Source organism: Bos indicus x Bos taurus, chromosome 1, assembly GCF_003369695.1.
Source record: "Bos indicus x Bos taurus breed Angus x Brahman F1 hybrid chromosome 1, Bos_hybrid_MaternalHap_v2.0, whole genome shotgun sequence".
Classification (NCBI taxonomy): domain Eukaryota; kingdom Metazoa; phylum Chordata; class Mammalia; order Artiodactyla; family Bovidae; genus Bos; species Bos indicus x Bos taurus.
Window position 1 is genome coordinate 138792182 of NC_040076.1, and position 20297 is coordinate 138812478.

The window sequence follows — 20297 nt, forward strand, 5'->3', positions numbered from 1 at the left end:
GGAATCCAACAAGGTCTTAAGGGAATGATGTGCTGAGAGCTCAGCCTCATGAAGGTCTTTCTCCCATGAGAACTGACAATGCACTGGGCCAGAAGTGATGACAGATGGGTGGCCCACAGGTGTTTGCTTTACTTGTGACTTTTCTTAAAGTTGCCAAGACAAGGATGTGGAGCAACTGGAAGACAGTAAGAAAAGTCTTAGTATTTTTTTAAAAAGTAAACAGATACTCTGTGACTCAGTAACTCCACTGCAAAAACATACCAAAAAAAAAAAAAAAAAAGCTTACATCTGTTCACAAGAAGACATGAAATAGAATTTTCATAACTGAACTATTTTATAAGCCCAACCGGCAGCAACTTAGATGCCTACCAACAAGAGAATGGACAGGTGGAAAAGTATGAGCAATGAGAAACGGCTACCTGCAACTCCACCCAAGATGAGGCCAAGCACAGTACTGAGAGGCAGGTCAGACACAGTACTGTGTGATCCTGTTCATACAGTACAGAAAGGCAGGCAAAACAAATCCTGTGTGTCAGAAGTCAGGATAGTAATTGAGGTGGGTGGGGTGCTAGTGACTGGAAGAGAGCAATGGAGGGCTTCATAAGGGAGCTGGCCATCTTCTATTTAAAAAGTTTTTTCAGTAATTTTGTATCTTGGCCCAACTTAGTTTTTTAATTTTTGGCCGAGTGGCATGTGGGATATTAGTTCCTTGACCAGGAATTGAACCCGGGCCCCATGCAATGGAAGCTTGGAGTCTTAACCACTGGACCATCAGGGAAGTCCCATCTTGTATTTATTTTTTTTTAACGTTACACATTAATCTAAAACGTCAAAAGTTTAAAAAGACCAAACATATTGGCAAGGATATGGAAGAACTGGAAGTCCCAAACTCTTCTGGTAAGAATACAACAGGAAACAACCATTTAAGATTATAGTGTGTGCTGATGTGCTTAGTCATGGCTGACTGTAGCCCACCAGGTTCCCCTGTCCATGGCATTTTCCAGGCAAGAATGCTGGAGTGGGTTGCCATTTCCTTCCCTACCATCTTGTATTTCTTGATCTGTGTGTTACTTGTACTGTTGTGTTTGCTTTGTGAACGTTCATGGAGCTGTGCATGTGCATTTCTGGAGAGACGTCAGCAGTAAAGTTTGTAAAACTTTTTTTTTTTGTAACATGCCCGAATCAGGTAATTTCACCTTCTAATAGGGCGCTTCAGCTTCTCCTGGTCTCCTTTGTGTGTGATTCCACAGCACACTTGACCTTCTAACTTGTAAGGAGGCTTCCTTTTTCTAATGTGTCAGGGTCCCAGCCCTGGTGATTTTTCTCACCTGTGTCTTCTACCAAGCCTCTGAAGGCATTTTAGTTTGACCTGCCTGTATGTAAGCATATGGAATTATAGATGCCACTTGTTATATTTCTGTTTATTTTTGGAAGAAATATTTATATGGCTCAAAATTCCACAAGAGCAAAATGCTTTCCAGAGAAGTCTCCATTCTGCTTCTGTTCCCCCAGAGGTCTGGCTGTCTCAAGGAGCTGCCAGTGCTGCTGCTTCTTCTGGATCCTTCCAGAATGCTTTATGCAAATATAAGTGTATATATAATATATACTTATTTTTCACAGTTTGGCACCTTGCATTTTTCAGTTAATGGAGTTTGTTTCCTATGAGTACTTGTTAAGATTCCTCCTTTTTATTGCTGCATTGAAGTGCACTATATCGATGTACCAAATGTTTATTATTTTTTTTGGGCCATGTCACGCAGCCTACGGAATCTTAGTTCCCGAACCAGGGATAACCCTCGCGCCCTGCATTGGAAGCTCAGAGACTTAACCAGTGGATGGCCAGGGAAATCCTTGTACCAAAGATTTTAAAACCAAATTCTCCATTGACCAAACTTTACAAATTGTGCCCAGTGTTTCGTTCCCGCAAAGGATGTTGCAATGAATAACCACGTACATACACATCATGTGCATACTGTATAAAACAAATGTCCTTACAAGCCCCAGTACGGGCTGAAATGACTATTATAAAGTCCACTTATGCCTTTGCAAACTTAAGGTTGAAATATTTAACACTTAGCAGTTTTAAATAATTATAAAGCTAGAACTAACTTTTGAGCCTCCCCAAATCTCTACAAAACCAGTAAAATTTAAACCAGTAACATTAACATGAATATGAGTTTTGCTAAAAGCAAATTGCTGCGTGCATATGGTATTTGGCCCGTATGATCTCTGCAGAGATTGTTCTGGCACCTTGTGTGTGTAATTGACAAGCCATCCTTTATTTGGCCTTCTGTGGTATGACGTGGGTTTCATGTGATATACACTGTTTATGAATTAAAATCATTTCTACAGTTTTATTATTACCCATAAACTGTGGAAAGCTGGTCGCACTTGATGCCAAATATAAACACACACCCAAAACAGCACAAAAATGGTAATGCTTGGTCAAAAGTGGCAATCTATGTTGGGTGATGCAGAATGTCAGATAATCACCTGAACACACAAAGGTCTAAAAATTCCCCAAGAATCCACAGGACTTTTGTATACATTCACGAAAGTATCCTCACCACCACTCTACCCAGGGTCCACGTGACCCACTTTGGAAAATCATGCATTGATTCAGGCTAGTCAGGACGTGCTTGCAGGAATTTTAGAATTACAAGCTTAATGTAGGGCAGAAATGGTGGTGACAGAGAAGGTTCTGAGGGGAACTGAGAAAGAATGGATAAGAGGCAACAGTTTGCCTACCCCTTACCAGGTGGTGTCCTCAACCTAGGGATAGAGTGACCTAGGGATAGACAGGCACAAGAGTTAAATGCCTGTCCTCCTGGGGCTTCTGCTCCAGTGGGAATACCAATAAGGAAAGTAACAAAATTCTTTCCCATGGTGACAGCACCTTGAAGGAAGCAGTGTCCTAATATAGAATGTGCTGGAACCACACAGAAGGGAGCTGCTGTACATGGGATCGTTCGGGAAGTTCCCAAGGGAGAAAAGGGAAGGGTGAGATGACCTGTACTCTGAGGGATCTGAGGGAGAAGCCTCTGGACAGAGGAAACAGCTCCCACAAAGATCCTGAGGCAGGACCAAGCTTGGTGTCCACGAAGGAGGCAAACATGTTGTGCTTAGGGAAGGCAGCAGCCAGGATGTGAGAGCAGTGGTGGAGCTCTGAGGGCATCTGAAGTCATCAATCTGGACTCCCAAGTGGAGGCTGGGCTGAGAGGTTGGGATGTGAAGTCTGATCGCTGGGAGGAGGCACAGGAGACCAGGAGAGGTTTTAAAGTTGTCTAGGAGAGACTTCTCTGGTGGTTCAGTGTTTGACTCCAGCTCCCAACTCAAGAGGCCCTGGGTTAGATCACTGGTCAGGGAACCAGATCCCACACCCTGCAACTAAAAATCCCGCCTGCCACAACTGAGACCCAGTGCAGCCAAATAAGTATTTTAAAATGTTAAAGTTATCTAGACAACAAAATGACTAGGATGCTAGCTGTGGGGATGGAAATAAATGGAGGGAGGGTCTGGGACCTATTTTGGTGCGGGTGGCTGACAGGACTCTTCAGTGGATTGGGTGGGTGAGAGATGAGAGTTTTGGTTAGGAGTTACAGAAACCCAGATCAACATGAACAATAAGCAAATAGATTAAATAAGCAAAACCATGACAGTGTTCCACACTGGGGGATTCAGTGGCTTACTGTATTATCACAATCACAGATTCTTTTCTACCCTCTGTCATGCTCTTGACTCCTCCCTCCTAAGCCAGCTTCCCCTTTGGTCCAGATGTTACATGCAGATTTATAGCATCCAGGAAAAGCATGTCTCTTTTATCCTAAGCCCTGACTAATTGCCTTTATTACTGGTTGGAACTGTCACATGGAAGGGAGATGGGATATCCTTAGAGAAAATCAACCCAATCCTGGATTTGGGCATAGGGCCAAGAATGGGAATGGATGCCTGAACAAAAGAAGGGTTGTGTGAGGAAGGACGAAGAGGGGAACGGGCTGATCATCACCTGTGTCTAGTAGGCTGTGTGGTTAGACAGCCACTCGCCAGGCTAGGGACCTAGGGAGTTTTGGGGGAAGCAGGTGGGCTTGGTATTGACACACTGAGTGTAAAGGGCTTGGGAAATATCCAGAGTCTGGCAGGCAGTTGGATCTACAGGTTTGGGGCTCTGGGGAAGGACAGAGCTGAAAGAAGTGATGTGCTCTGGGGGCTGAAACCAAACGGATGTAAATAGTCAACCAGGGTTTGGAAAGTGTCACCACACTGAGAACTAAGCATGTCACCAATTGTCCTGATGAAGCTGTTTCAGCAAGTGGTAGGGAGGAACCAGACTCAAGTTAGAGAGTAGAAAGGAAGGTAAGAAGCAGAGTGAGTTTCAAACCCTACTGTGCTGGGCTATACTGTACTGCATCCCAAGAAGCCCAGTCTCGGCCAGTTTGTTCATGTGGTGAAGACTGACTATAAACAAGGACAGGTGTGAGCCAGCATGCAAAAGAAGGTGAGAGGGAAGACGACGGCCAGAGACTCAAATGCCTCTGTTCACTGCTATGCTGGATATCCAAGCTGCAGAAGGATGAGATGTAAGGGATGCAGAGAACAAAGATATGGGCCCTGATACGGGAGCTCTTGAGGACCACTCTGCTCAATAAGTTGGCCGGAAATGCTGCAACACAAAGAGCCCAAGGATGAACAATCGATATAGATCTTACCATGCAATACTCGTTTCTAGCCTGCTTGCAAACTTTATGGATACACGACTGTATAAATATTTGTTACTAGACAAGATCACTGGCGTTATTATTGTTACAAGCTTTCCTTTCCAGCAGTCCAATGTATTTACTGACTGTTATTTTAAAAAGAACATTAAGCCAGGAGGAACCTGGTCACATTATTCTTTCCTGCTCCCAGTGAAGTATGCCTTTCTAAATATGGAAAGGAAGTGTTTTAATATACTGGGGCTGCTATAACAAAAATGCCATAGACTGGGTGGCTTATAAACAACAAATTGTTTATTTGGTGCAAAAGTAATTGCAGTTTTGGACCATGAATTTTAAATTATTATAACTAGGCTCAAACACATCTTTATTAGTCAAAATAGGAACCATTACAATCAACACATTTTTGCCAACGAGAAGTAAGTTCGTTTATTCCTGTAGCGTAAAAACCCGTGCTTCGGGATTTGACAAACTCTTGGAAAGCATTTTCTGCATCCTGCTGGTTGTGGAAGCGTTTACCCTGCAGAAAGTTGTCGAGATGCTTGAAGAAGTGGTAGTGGGTTGGTAATAGGTCAGGTGAATGTGGCGGATGAGGCAAAACTTCGTAGCCCAATTCATTAAACTTCTGAAGGGCTGGTTGTGCGACATGTGGTCGGGCATTGTCGTGGAGAAGAACTGGGCCCTTTCTGTTGACCAATGCTGGCTGTAGGTGTTGTAGTTTTTGGTGCATCTCATTGATTTGTTGAGCATACTTCTCAGATGTAATGGTTTCACCAGGATTCAGAAAGCTATAGTGGATAAGACCGGCAGCAGACCACCAAACAGTGACCATGATCTTTTTTTGGTACAAGTTCAGAGTTTTCCCTCGATCCAACCTCTGAGCTGGTTGTCGCTGGTTATCAGATAAAATCCACTTTTCGTGGCATGTCACAATCCGATCGAGAAATGGTTCATTTTTGTTGCGTATAATAAGAGAAGATGACACTTCAAAACGACGATTTTTTTGAATTTCGGTCAGCTCATGAGGCACCCACTTATTGAGCTTTTTTACCTTTCCAATTTGCTTCAAATGCCGAACGACTGTAGAATGGTTGACCTTGAGTTCTTCGGCAATTTTTCGTGTAGTTTTAAGAGGATCGGCATCAATGATTTCTCTTAATTGGTCGTTGTCAACTTCTGATGGCCGTGCACTACGCTCGTCATCTTCAAGGCTCTCATCTCCTTTGCGAAACTTCTTAAACCACCACTGCACTGTACGTTCCTTAGCAGTTCCTGGGCCAAATGCGTTGTTGATGTTGCGAGTTGTCTCTGCTGCTTTACGACCCATTTTGAACTCGAATAAGAAAATCGCTCGAATTTGCTTTTTCTCTAACATCATTTCCATAGTCTAAAGTAAACACAAACAGCAAATAGTAAGTCATTAGGAAAAAAACATACATCAAGAAATGCCCATTAAAGTGATGTATAACAAAACCACATTTAAGAATATACTGCATTATCAAATGGAAAATTTAAAAATGCAAAAACCACAATAACTTTTGCACCAATCAATACAACAGTATTTTTGGATACCATCCACCAATGGGGAAGGAAAAATTTAACAAATATTTAATATTTATTTCCTTTAAGTAGAGAAGGTAGTTAACAGCCAAATTAAGTCACTAATGAGTTTTACAATACTGACCAATACCTACATTAAACAGCTACAAAAACAGATCTCACAACTTCAATGCTAAGATGGGGAAAAAAATCAGTGGAATGGATTCTGTGCCAATAGTGGCATTTCATACATGATAGCATGACAACAACTAGCAATTCAGTATCTTTAGAATAAATAATAAATTACCTAATAACAAACAGAATTGGGACAACACTGCTACACACACTGACACCATGAAGTGTCACAATTGTTTCTGTATTTAAAAACATTCTTAATCTGATTTCTTTCTGATTTCTCATTAATTTTATAACCACTATCACAGTAACATACAAATGTGAAAACTGAAAATATCCTACACTGGGATAATACCACTAATAGCTAGAAAGCAAGAGGAAACAAAATAAATCTACATGTCTGCATCATGGTATTAAAGACACCAAAAGCTTTACCTTCTGTTTAAGCCTTCAAATGGATCAATTACAAAGATGACTAAAGGGAAAAAAGCTCCTTCCTTTCCCCATCATTTTTCCCTTGGGAAAACTAAACCAACAGGTTTGTTTTTCAAGGAACATGTAAAAACTTACCTGTTGGCCTCTCCATGGGAGGAAGAAAAACATTATTTACATCTGATGTCCAAAGCCAAACTGGAAGTAAAATCTTTTCTTCCCCCCACCCTCTTTTGGCCGCTCAGATCATCATGTGGGATCTCAGTTCCTTAACCAGGGAAGGAATCTGGGCTCCCTGCATTGGGAACTTGGAGTCTTAACCACTGGACCACAGGGAAGTCCCTAAACTCTTTTTAGGGACTCTTATTAACAACAACAACAACAAACTTTTAGGGCAGGTCAAAATGAAGCCAGGTAAATAAGAAAGATGTAACAGAAAATAGGCATACTATTTCAGCCAACTGGTTTACTGAAAAAGCAAATAGATACATAATAGTAGTAAACTTTTCATGCAGATATTTTGCAACAAGATCCACTATTTTTTCCCCACCTTCATGAAATTTCCCTTTACTGCATTTTTGTACAGAATTCTTACAATTTTTCTGGTCAGAGAAATTCCAAGTTGACATACTATGCCTATACCTTCCCTGGATCCTTTTATAAAAGATCACAAAACAGAACCTTCTTTTGGAAAAACGCTAAAAATTTTACACTCCACTCTGTAGTTGGTTGCCAAGTTGTGTCCAATTCTGTGACCTCATGGACTGCAGCATGCCAGGCCTCCCTGTCCCTCACCATATCCTGGAGTTTGCCTAAGTTCACGTCCATTGAATTAGTAATGCCATACAATCATCTCATCCTATGTCATCCCCTTCTCCTTCTATCTTTCTCAGCATCAGGGTCTTTCCCAGAGAGTAGGCTATTCACATCTGGTGGTGAAAGTACTGGAGCTTCAGCTTCAGTCTTTACAATGAGCATTCAGGGTTGATTTCCTTTAGGATTGACTGGTTTGATCTCCTTGCTGTCCAAGGGACTCTCAAGATTCTTCTCCAGCACGAGAGTTCAAAAGCATCATTTCTTTGATGCTCTGCCTTTTTTATGGTCCAACGATCACATCCATACATTGACTACTGGTTTGACTATACAAACTTTTGTCAGCCAAGCAATGTCTTTGGTTTTTAATACATTGTCTAGGTTTGTCATAGCTTTCCTGCCAAGAAACAATCGTCTTTTAATTTCACGGCTGCAGTTACCATCCACAGTGATTTCAGAGCCCAAGAAGAGGAAATCTGTCACTGTTTGCACCTTTCCCCCTTCTATTTGCCATGAAGTGACGGGACCAGAGGTCATGAACTTAGATTTTTAATATTGAATTTAAAGCCGGCTTTTTCACTCCCCTCTTTTCACCCTCATCAAGAGGCTCTTTAGTTCCTCTTCACTTTCTATCATTAGACTGGTATCATCTGTGTATCTGAGGTTGTTGATATTTCTCCCAAAAATCTTGATCCCAGCTTGTAACTCATTCAGCCCAGCATTTCCCATGATGTTCTCTGCATATAAATTAAAAAAGCAGAGTGACAATAAACAGCCTTGTCATACTCCTTTCTCAACCCTGAACCAGTCAGTTGTTGCATAAAGGATTCTAACTGTTGCTTCTTGACCGGCATACAGATTTCTCTGGTATTCCCATCTCTTTTAAGAGTTTTCCACAGTTTGTTATGATACACAGTCAAGGGCTTTATGGTAGTCAGTGACACAGAAATAGATATTTTTCTGGAATTACCTTGATTTCTCTATGATCCAGTGAATCCTGGCAATTTGATCTCTGGTTTCTCTACCTTTTCTAAACCCAGCTTGAATATCTGGAAGTTTCAGTTTATGTACTGCTGAAGACTAGCTTAAAGGCTTTTGAGCATAACCTTACTAGCATGGGAAATGAGTACAACTGGCCAGTAGTTTGAACACTTTTTTACTAATGCCCTTCTTGGGAATTGGGATGAATTGACCTTTTCCAGTCTTGTGGCAACTGCTGGGTTTTCCAAATTTGCTAATATATTGAGTGCAGAACTTAAATAGCATCATCACTTAGGATTTTAAATAGCTCTGCTGGAATTCCATCATCTTCACTAGCTTTACTTGAAGCAGTGCTTCCTAAGGCCCACTTGACTTTACACTCCAGAATGTCTGGCTTTGAGTGAGTGACCACACTATCGTGGTTATCTGTGTCATTGAGATAGTTTTTGTACAGTTTTTCTGTGTATTCTTGACATCTCTTCTTGATCTCTTCTGCGTCTATTAGGTCTTTACCGTTTCTGTCCTTTATTGTGCCCTTCTCTGCATGAAATGTTTGATATCTCTAATTTTCTTGAAGAGATTTCTAGTCTTTCCCTTTCTGCTGTTTTCCTCTATTTCTTTGCATTGTTCATTGAAGAAGGCCTTCACGTTGCTCTGGAACTCTGGATTCAGCTGGGTAAACCTTTCCCTTTCTCCCTTGCTTTTTGCTTCTCTTCTTTCCTTCATAGGTCAGTGCCTTGTTGTGGAGAAGGAGCTTGCGTAACTCAATGAAGCTATGAGCCACGCCACGCCACGTAGGGCCAGTGAAGAAGGACGGGTCATAGTGGAGAATTCTGACAAAACGTGATCTACTGCAGAAAAGACTGGCAAACCACTCCAGTATTCTGGCCGCGAGAACTCCGTGAACTGTGTAAAAATGCAAAAAAGATACGACACTGAAAGATGAGCCCCCCATGTTGGAACATGTCCAGTATACTACTGGGGAAGAGCAGAGGACAATTACTAATAACTCCAGAAAGAATGAAGAGGCTCAGCCAAAGCAGAAACAATACTCAGTTTTGGACGTATCTGGTGAAGAAAGTAAAATCCAATGCTGTAAAGAACAGTATTGCATAGGAACATGGAATGTTAAGTCCATGAATCAAGGTAAATTGGACGCGGTCCAATCAAGGTGAATTGGAAGCAGATGGCAAGAGAAAACATCGTCTTAGGAATCAGTGAACTAAAATGGGTGGGAACAGGCAAATTTAATTCAGGTGACTGTTATATCTACTACTGTGGGGAAGAATCCCTTAGAAGAAATGGAGTAGCCCTCACAGTCAACAGAAGAATCAGAAATGCAGTTCTTGTGTGCAACCTCAAAAATGACAGAATGATCTCGGTTCCTTTCCAAGAAAAACCATTCAACATCCAAGTCTATGCCCCAACCACAAATGCTGAAGAAGCTGAAATTGACCGGTTCTATGAAGACCTACAAAACCTTCTGGAACTAACACCAAAAAATATCCTTTTCATCACTGGATTGAAATGGAAAGCTAAGGAAGTCAACATGCACCTGGAGTAACGGCAAGTTTGACCTTGGAGTACAAATGAAGTAAGGCAAAGGCTAACAGAGTTTTGTCAAGAGAATACACAGGTCATTGCAAACACCCATTTCCAATAACATAAGAGACTACTCTACAAATGGATATCACCAGATGGTTAACATTGAAATCAAGTGATTACATTCTTTGCAGTGAAGGATGGAGACGCTCTATACAGTCAGCAAAAACAAGACCAAGTTAACTATGGCTCAGATCATGAGTTCCTTATTGCAAAATTCAGCCTTAAATTGAAAAAAGTAGGGAAAACCCGGAGAAGGCAATGGCACCCCACTCCAGTACTTTTGCCTGGAAAATCCCAAGGACGGAGGAGCCTGGTGGGCTGCAGTCCATGGGGTCGCTAAGAGTCGGATACGACTGAGCAACTTCACTTTCACTTTTCACTTTCATGCACTGGAGAAGGAAATGGCAACCCACTCCAGTGTTCTTGCTTGGAGAATCCCAGGGACGGGGGAGCCTGATGGGCTGCCATCTATGGGGTCGCACAGAGTTGGACATGACTGAAGTGACTTAGTAGTAGCAGGCCATTCAGGTAGGACCTAAATCAAATCCCTATGATTATACAGTGGAGATGATGAATAGATTCAAGGGAATAGACTCTGGAAGACAGAGTGCCTGAGGAACTTTGGACAGAAGTTTGTAAAAGTGTACAGGAGGTGGTGACCAAAACCATCCCAAAGAGAGGAAAACAATAGACTGGGAAAGACTAGAGATCTCTTCAAGAAATTAGAGATCTCAAGGAAACATTTCATGCAAGGATGGACACGATAAAGGACAGAAACAGTAAGGATCTAAGAAGCAAAAGAAATTAAAAAGAGGTGGCAAGAATACACAGAAAAACTATGCAAAATAATCCAGATACCCACAATGGTGTGGTCACTCACCTAGAGCCAGACATGCCGGAGTGTGAAGTCAAGTTGGGGTTAGGAAGGCTTACTGCAAAGAAAAGTAGAGGAGGTGACGAATTGCATTTGAGCTATTTCAAATCTTAAAAGATGATGCTGTTAAAGTGCTGGACCCAGTATGTCATCAAATTTGAGAAACTCAGCAGTGGCCACAGGACTGGAAAAGGTCAGTTTTCATTCCAATCCCAAAGAAGGGCAATGCCAAAGAATGTTCAAACTACTGCATAATTGTGCTCATTTCACATGCTAGCAAGGTAACGATCAAAATCCTTCAAACTAGGCTTCAGCAGTATGTGAACTGAGAACTTCAGATACACAAGGTGGGTTCCAAAAGGCAGAAGAACCAGAGATCAAATTGCCAACATCTGCTGGATCACAGAAAAACAAGGGAATTCCAGAAAAACATTTACTTCTGCTTCATTGACTATGCGAAAGCCTTTGACTGTGTGGATCACAACAAATTGTGGAAAATTCTTAAAAGAAATGCACAGACCAACATAGTTGTCTCCTGAGAAATCTGTATGCAGCTCAAGCATCAACAGTTAGAACGAGACATGGACCAACCCACTGGTTCAAAATTGGGAAAGGAGTATGTCAAAACTGTATATTGTCACTCTGCTTATTTAACTTCTATGCAGAGTACATCATGTGAAATCCTGGGCTGGATGAATCACAAGCTGGAATCAAGATTGCCAGGAGAAATATCAACAACCTCAGATATGCAGATGATACTACTCTAATGGCAGAAAGTGAAGAGAAACTAAAGAGCTCTTGATGAGGACTAAAGAGATGCATGAAGAAGCTGGATTAAAATTCAACATTCAAAAGACTAAGATCATGGCATCTGGTGCCATTTCTTCATGGCAACTAGAAGGGAGAAAAGTGGCAACAGTGACAGATTTTATTTTCTTGGGCTCCAAAATCATTGTGGACAGTGAGTACACTCATGAAACTAAAAGACGCTTGCTCCTTGGAAGAAAAGCTATTACAAAGCTAGACAGAGTATTAAAAAACAGAGACATCACTTTGCTGACAAGGTCCCAAGAGTCAAAGCTATGGTTTTTCCAGTAGTCACGTGCAGATGTCACAGTTAGACCTTAAAGGTGGCTGAGTACCTAATCCTTTCAAATTGTGGTCTTGGAGAAGACTCTTCAGAGTCCCTTGGACAGCTTCAAACCAGTCAATTCTAATGGAAATCAACCCTGAATATTCATTGGAAGGACTGATGCTGAAGGGGAAGCTCCAATATTTTGGCTGCATTCGGTGAAAACGCAGCTCACTGGAAAAGATCTTGATGCTAGGAAAGATCAAGGGCGAAGGAGAAGGGGGAAACAGGATGAGCTGGTTGGTTAGCATTACCGACTCAACGGACTTAAGTTTGGGTAAATCTAGGAGATAGTGAAGGACGGGGAAGCTTGGTATGCTGCAGTCCACGGGGCCACAAAAAGCAACATGACTTAGCAACAATACACATTACTGTACATAAAATAATTTTAAAACATTGTTGGTCATGTTCTCAAAGGACACACCTCTTGATCTCCCCCTGCATGTAAGGTATGACCCCCTATCTTGCCCTGGGAACATTACTTGCAAAAAGTTACACATTCCCCATTTCCTTGCCTCAGCTCTAGCTTTGCTGATATTGTCATATGAGGAAGTACAAGCATGTAACCAACAGATATACTAACCAAAATGCACACAAAGTAAAGAATGGATTTCTCTGGTAAGTGAAGGTTATGCTTCAGTATTTTCAGCTGTCTTAAATTTCCCAAATTCTGCAGTAGCATTAATCTGATACATTATATTACCATAAGCCAGGTAATTGACTGTGCCAAGTTGCTTCAGTCATGTCTGACTCATTGCGACCTTATGGACTGTAGCCCACCAGGCTCCTCTGTCCATGGGGTTCTCCTGGAAAGAATACTGGAGTGGGTTGCCATTCCCCTTTCCAGGGGATCTTCCTGACCCAGGGATAGAACCCACATCTCCTGAGGCTCCTGCACAGCAGGGGGATTTTTTACTTTCCCTTGAGCCTCTAGGGAAGCCACAGGACAATGACTACATCTACTGTATTTTACCCAGACCAGAAACAACATTGTTCCAAAGGAACATTTCATTCAAAGATGGGCTCGATAAAGGACAGAAATGGTATGGACCTAACAGAAGCAGAAGATATTAAGAAGAGATGGCAAGAATACACAGAAGAACTGTACAAAAAAGATCTTCATGACCCAGATAATCATGATGGTGTTATCACTCATCTAGAGCCAGACATCCTGGAATGTGAAGTCAAGTGGGCCTTAGAAAGCATCACTATGAACAAAGCTAGTGGAGGTGATAGAATTCCAGTTGAGCTATTCCAAACCCTGAAAGATGATGCTGTGAAAGTGCTGCACTCAATATGCCAGCAAATTTGGAAATCTCAGCAGTGGCCACAGGACTGGAAAAGGTCAGTTTTCATTCCAATCCCAAAGAAAGACAATGCCAAAGAATGCTCAAACTACCGAACAATTGCACTCATTTCACATGCTAGTAAAGTAATGCTCAAAATTCTCCAAGCCAGACTTCAGCAATATGTGAACCGTGAACTTCCTGATGTTCAAGCTGGTTTTAGAAAAGGCAGAGGAACCAGAGATCAAATTGCCAACATCCGCTGAATCATAGAAAAAGCAAGAGAGTTCCAGAAAAACATCTATTTCTGCTTTATTGACTATGCCAAAGCCTTTGACTGTGTGGATCACAATAAACTGTGGAAAATTCTGAAAGAGATGGGAATACCAGACCACCTGACCTGCCTCTTAAGAAATCTGTATGCAAGTCAGGAAGCAACAGTTAGAACTGGACATGGAATAACAGACTGGTTCCAAATAGGAAAAGGAGTACGTCAAGGCTGTATACTGTCACCCTGTTTATTTAACTTCTATGCAGAGTACATCATGAGAAACGCTGGACTGGAAGAAACACAAGCTGGAATCAAGATTGCTGGGAGAAATATCAATAACCTCAGATATGCAGATGACACCACCCTTATGGCAGAAAGTGAAGAGGAACTAAAAAGCCTCTTGATGAAAGTGAAAGTGAGAGTGAAAAAGTTGGCTTAAAGCTCAACATTCAGAAAACAAAGATCATGGCATCCGGTCCCATCACTTCATGGGAAACAGATGGGGAAACAGTGGAAACAGTGTCAGACTTTATTTTTCTGGGCTCCAAAATCACTGCAGATGGTGACTGCAGCCATGAAATTAGAAGACGCTTACTCCTTGGAAGGAAAGTTCTGACCAACCTAGATAGCATATTCAAAAGCAGAAACATTACTTTGCCAACAAAGGTTTGTCTAGTCAAGGCTATAGTTTTTCTTGTGGTCATGTATGGATGTGAAAGTTGAACTGTGAAGAAGGCTGAGCGCCGAAGAATTGATGCTTTTGAACTATGGTGTTGGAGAAGACTCTTGAGAGTCCCTTGGACTCGTGGCTTGAGATCCAGCCAGTCCACTCTAAAGGAGATCAGCCCTGGGATTTCTTTGGAAGGAATGATACTAAAGCTGAAACTCCAGTACTTTGGCCACCTCACGCGAAGAGTTGACTCATTGGAAAAGACTCTGATGCTGGGAGGGATTGGGGGCAAGAAGAGAAGGGGTCGACAGAGGATGAGATGGCTGGATGGCATCACTGACTTGATGGACGTTAGAGTCTGGGTGAACTCCAGGAGTTGGTGATGGACAGGGAGGCCTGGCGTGCTGTGATTCATGGGGTCACAAAGAGTCGGACACGACTGAGCGACTGATCTGATCTGATCTGATTATAACACAAACTTAAAAAGTGGTAAATGAACTCCTACTTTTCAAGAGGTTATGACACCAAACTCTGGTTGGTTTTGAGATACTCATAGTCAAGATGTCAGTGGCCAGAAGTATGCATTAGCAGCACTGGAACATTTTGAAGACACCATGGTCTTTAAAGGTGAGTTTGAAATCTACCTTTCCGGCTGCTGTTTTGGCTTCGTTTCCACTTTTGAAGGAGCAGATTTGTAAAAGGTAAAGTTATTAGGTTGGTGCAAAAGTAACTGTGGTTTTGCACTGTTGGACTTTGCTGTTTGATATAGGGATACATTCTAAAATTAATGAGGTTATGCTATACATGAATGTAATATGCATTTATCGCTTTTTAAACTTTTGTTATGATTTATTACTTGCTATTTATATTTATTTTAGATTACAAAAATGATGTTAGAGAAAAAGCAAATTAGAGTGACTTTCTTATTCGAGTTCAAAATGATTGCACACACATTTGGCCCAGGTACTAAGGAAGGTACAGTGCAGTACCGGTTCAGGAAGTTTAGAAAAGGAGACAAGGGACTTGAAGATGAGGAGTGTAGTGGCTGGCCATCAGAAGTTGACAGCTACCAACTGAGAGCAGCATCAAAGGTGATCCTCTTACAACTACCAAAGAGTTGCCCAAGAATTCAACATCAACCATTCTACTGTCATTTGGCATTTGAAGCAAATTGGAAAGGTGAAAAAGCTCAATAAGTGCGTGCCTCATGAACTGACTTCAGATCAAAAGAATTGTGATTTGAAGTGTTGTCTTCTCTCATTCAATGGAACAACACTGAACCATATCTCAATCCAATTATGACGAGCCACAAAAACTAGATTTTTATCCAACAACCGGCAGTGACCAGCTCAGTGGCTGGATCAAAATGAATCCCTGAACTTGTACCAAAAAAGTGTCATGGTCACTGTTCGGTGGTCTGCTGCCAGTCTGATCCACTACAGCTTTCTGAATCCAAGTGCAAGCATTACATCTGAGAAGTATGCTCAGTAAACCGAGATGCACCAAAAACTGCAGCGCCTGCGGCCAGCACTGGTCAACTAAAAGGGCCCAGTTCTTCTCCACAATGCTAGACCATAGATTGCACAACCATGCTTCAGAAGTTTTACGCATCGGGCTACAAAGTTTTGCCTAATTTGCTGCCATATTTACCTACCCTCTTGCCAACCACTTCTTCAAGCGTCTTGACAATTATTTGCACGAAAGCTGCTTCCACAACCAGAATGACTAAGAAAATGGTTTCCAAGAGTTCATGGACTCCCAAATCAGAGTTTTATACACTAAAGGAATAAACAAACATTTCTCATTGGCAACAATCTGTTGATTGTAATGGTTTCTACTTTGATTAGTAAAGATGTTTGAGCCTAGTTATGATGATTTAAAATTCACCTTCTGAAGCCACAGTTACTGTTTGCAAAGACCTAACAACACTGAATTTCTTTCCTGGGTTGAACCCCAAGAAAAAAAGAGGTTAGGGGCCTTGCTTTACTTACAGCTGATAGCTTTGCCAATCTCCTCTTGAGCTTTGGAAGTATATAAAATGAGCCAAATTGCCAATATCCATTGAATCATCGAAAAAGCAAGAGAGTTCCAGAAAAACATCTACTTCTGCTTTATTGACTATGCCAAAGCCTTTGACTGTGTGGATCACAATAAACTGTGGAAAATGCTGAAAGAGATGGGAATACCAGACCACCTGATCTGCCTCTTGAGAAATTTGTATGCAGGTCAGGAAGCAACAGTTAGAACTGGACATGGTACAGACTGGTTCCAAATAGGAAAAGGAGTACGTGAAGGCTGTATATTGTCACCCTGCTTATTTAACTTATATGCACAGTACGTCATGAGAAATGCTGGGCTGGAAGCACAAGCTGGAATCAAGATTGCCGGGAGAAATATCAATCACCTCAGATACGCAGATGACACTACCCTTATGGCAGAAAGTGAAGAGGAACTAAAGAGCCTCTTGATGAAAGTGAAAGAGGAGAGTGAAAAAGCTGGCTTAAAACTCAACATTCAGAAAACAAAGATCATGGCATCTGGTCCCATCACTTCATGGGAAATAGATGGGGAAACAGTGGAAACAGTGTCAGACTTTATTTTTCTGGGCTCCAAAATCACTGCAGATGGTGACTGCAGCCATGAAATTAGAAGACGCTTACTCCTTGGAAGGAAAATTATGACCAACCTAAATAGCATATTGAAAAGCAGAGACATTACTTTGCCAACAAAGGTTCGTCTAGTCAAGGCTATGGTTTTTCCAGTGGTCATGTATGGATGTGAGAGTTGGACTCGGAAGAAAGCTGAGTGCCGAAGAATTGATGGTTTTGAACTGTGGTTGTTGGAGAAGACTCTTGAGAGTCCCTTGGACTGCAAGGAGATCCAACCAGTCCATTCTGAAGGAGATCAGCCCTGGAAGGTGTGATGCTAAAGCTGAAACTCCAGTACTTTGGCCACCTCACGCGAAGAGTTGACTCACTGGAAAAGACTCTGATGCTGGGAGGGATTGCGGGCAAGAGGAGAAGGGGACGACAGAGGATGAGATGGCTAGATGGCATCACTGACTCGATGGACGTGAGTCTGAGTGAACTCCGGGAGCTGGTGATAGACAGGGAGGCCTGGCGTGCTGCGATTCATGGGGTCACAAAGAGTCGGACACGACTGAGCGACTGAACTGAAAATGAGCAAGGAATGTGTGGTATGGTGCAAACCGAGACCACCCCCGGGGAACGGAGCGGGATGGCGTCTCACCTCTTCCTTTACTGACCCCTCCGCGGAGATGACCTGCAGGAGGAAAGAGACGACCAGTGGGCGCAGCTCGCGAACAATACTGCTCTGACGCCCAGCAGCCACGGGCGTGTGACATTAACGGCCTTCACCGCACCGGTTCGAATAGCCCACCCAAGCTCCTCCGGCCGCCGAAAGTCCCAGAATCGCCCGGCGCCCGTTCAGGCTGGTTCGGCCGCCTCCCCGGCCCAGCGCAGCGGGCCTGGGCCTCGCGGGGCTCTGGGGACGGCCGGGCGGCGGAGTAGGCGTGTGCGGGACGCGGCCACTGCTCACCTTCCTCTTGGGCATCGTGGCGACGGGGCGGGCGAGAGCCGGGTGCCTGAGGGCCGCGGCGCGCCGAGAGCCTTCGCGAAGCTGAGTAGCCTGACCGCTGCCGCTCCTCTCGCCGCCCGAGCTGCTGGGACCCGCGGCGGGGGTGGTGGGAGAACCGGATGGAACCAGATTGGGAGCCCGCCCCCTCCTCCCCCTGCGTCCGCCGGCCGCGGGCTCCCCCTCCCCGCCGGCCGGGCCGCCCCTCGCCCTCGCCCCCGCCCATTGGCTGCGGGGTCCACCGCTCCGCGGCCCGCACCCCGAGTAGGTGAGACCGGCCGTCACTCGACCACTGCGCCCCGCCCCCACTCTCGGCGCCCCCACCCGCCCGCGGTCTCGCGGGGCCCCCAGACCCAGGCGAGGGGGCGGGGCCCCACAGGCCGCTCTCCCCTCTGGCCGCTCTCGCCAGACGGTAGTTTGTTTGAAGCCGAGCCGCAGTGTGCCGTCTTGCGCTGATTGGCGGATGCCGGCCACGTGGTCTCCGGGTGCGCCCACCCACAACCCTCCGGGCTACCGGTTGGCAGCCAGCTACAGAGAAGCCCCGAGGAATGAGTCCCTTCTGTGTAGAGTCGGAAGGTTTATAGTTCACAGAATGGGAAGGGAGAGACAACGTGTTTAACTATGAACCAGTTTTTCGCCTCACTCAGTTGTTCAGTCGCTCAGTTGTGTTCGACTCTTTGTGACCTCATGGACAGCAGCACTCAAGAAAAGGTATGACTCAATGAACATGAGTTTGAACAAACTCCCGGATATGTGGACAGGGAAGCCTGGCGTGCTGCAGTCCATAGGATTGTAAAGAGTCGGACACGACTGAGCGACTGAAGAAGAAAACGTCTCCAGGGTCGGTGGTCTGCGGGAAGCGAGTCTTGGTGCGGGGACGGGGGGGTGGGGGGGCATCTTGGAAAGTTGGTGCGGGGCGCCACTGCGCAGGCGCGGGTCCTGGCCGTGCTTCCCTGATAGGTTTCTGGGTGGGGTCTTCGTGAGTAGCTTCTTTAAGTCGTGCATTGAGGGACCAAGAGTGCTGGCAGTTCGTCTCAGGAGCTTAGTGGGTTTCTGAGTCTCCCCCCCACACACACACCCACACCAGGCCCAGGATGCTCACCCTCTCTCAGACCCCACCTGGACCACCGATCCCCTCCTGTGCAGAAGGGAAAGCACATCCACCCAGCTCCTGCCTGTTTTTGTTTTTTTTTTAAACACTTGCTGACCTCAACACCTTTCCGAGGTGGAAAAGAGCTTCAGGCTGGAGGTCAGAGCTGGAATTCCATAACTGGTGAGATCACATCACCCAGTTTCTTTTCTTGCTGTTGTTCACTCGCTGAGTCGTGTTCAATTCTTCGGGACCCCATGGACTGCAGCATGGCCAGCCAGGCTTCCCTGCCCTATGAGTTTGGTCAAACACATGTCCATTGAGTTGATGATGCCATACAACACTTTCATCCTCTGTCACCCACTTCTACTCTCAGTCTTTCCCAGCATGAGGGTTTTTTCTAATAAGTTGGCTCTTTTCAGCAGGTGGCCAGAGTATTGGAGCTTCAGCTTCAGCATCAGTCCTTTCAATGAATATCCAGGGTTGATTTCCTTTTGGATTGACTGGTTTGATCTCCTTGCTGTCCAAGGGACTCTGAAGAGTCTTCTCCAGCACCACAGCTTGAAAGCATCAGTTCTTCAGTGCTCAGCCTTCTCCATGGTCCAACTCTCACATCTGTACATGACTACTGGAAAGCCCATAGCTTTGTCTATATGGATCTTTGTTGGCAAAGTGATGCCTCTGCTTTTTAATATGCTGTCTAGATTTGTCATAGCTTTTCTTCCAAGAAGCCAGGGTCTTTTAATTTCATGGCTGCAGTCATCATCTGTAGATTCTTTGCTGAATAAGAAACTTTTGTTTAAAAGTACCGCTTGAGAACACAAGAGAACACACTGGAAATATAGGAAATACCCTCTTTGAACAACACAAACCTTTCTACACGTGGTCATCACCAGATGGTCAATAGCAAAATGAGATTGATTATTTGCAGTCAAGGATGGAGAAGCTCTATACAGTCAGCAAACACAAGACCTGGCGCTGACTGTGGCTCAGATCATGAGCTCCTTATTGCAAATTTTAGACTTAAATTGAAGAAAGTAGGGAAAACCAGTAAGCCTTTCAGGTATGACCTAAATCAAATCCCTTATGATTATACAGTGGAGGGGATGAATAGAGTCAAGGAATTAGACCTGGTAGACAGAATGCCTGAAGAACATGGACAG

The 20297-nt window shown here is 43.9% G+C and overlaps 1 protein-coding gene across 1 annotated transcript; it reads right to left on the reverse strand.

Moving 5' to 3' along the window:
* Positions 1–4984: 4984 nt before the first annotated feature.
* LOC113898203 (histone-lysine N-methyltransferase SETMAR-like) lies at positions 4985–20024 on the reverse strand. Its single transcript, XM_027551132.1, has 4 exons — positions 20007–20024; positions 18009–18554; positions 17700–17732; positions 4985–6099 (listed from the first exon to the last, which is right to left on the reverse strand). The coding sequence occupies exons 1-4, from the start codon at positions 20022–20024 to the stop codon at positions 5083–5085; spliced, it is 1614 nt and encodes a 537-aa protein (XP_027406933.1). The 3' UTR covers positions 4985–5082.
* Positions 20025–20297: the final 273 nt, after the last annotated feature.

Bases quoted from the DNA above. Each gene is read 5' to 3' on its own strand.
- LOC113898203 (XM_027551132.1), bottom strand. The intron at 17,733-18,008 runs GTGAGCAGTGGC...TTCCTCCTGCAG, and splicing joins CCACGATGCCCAAGAGGAAG to GTCATCTCCGCGGAGGGGTC. The intron at 6,100-17,699 runs GTGAGACGCCAT...TGTTTACTTTAG, and splicing joins AGGGGTCAGTAAAGGAAGAG to ACTATGGAAATGATGTTAGA.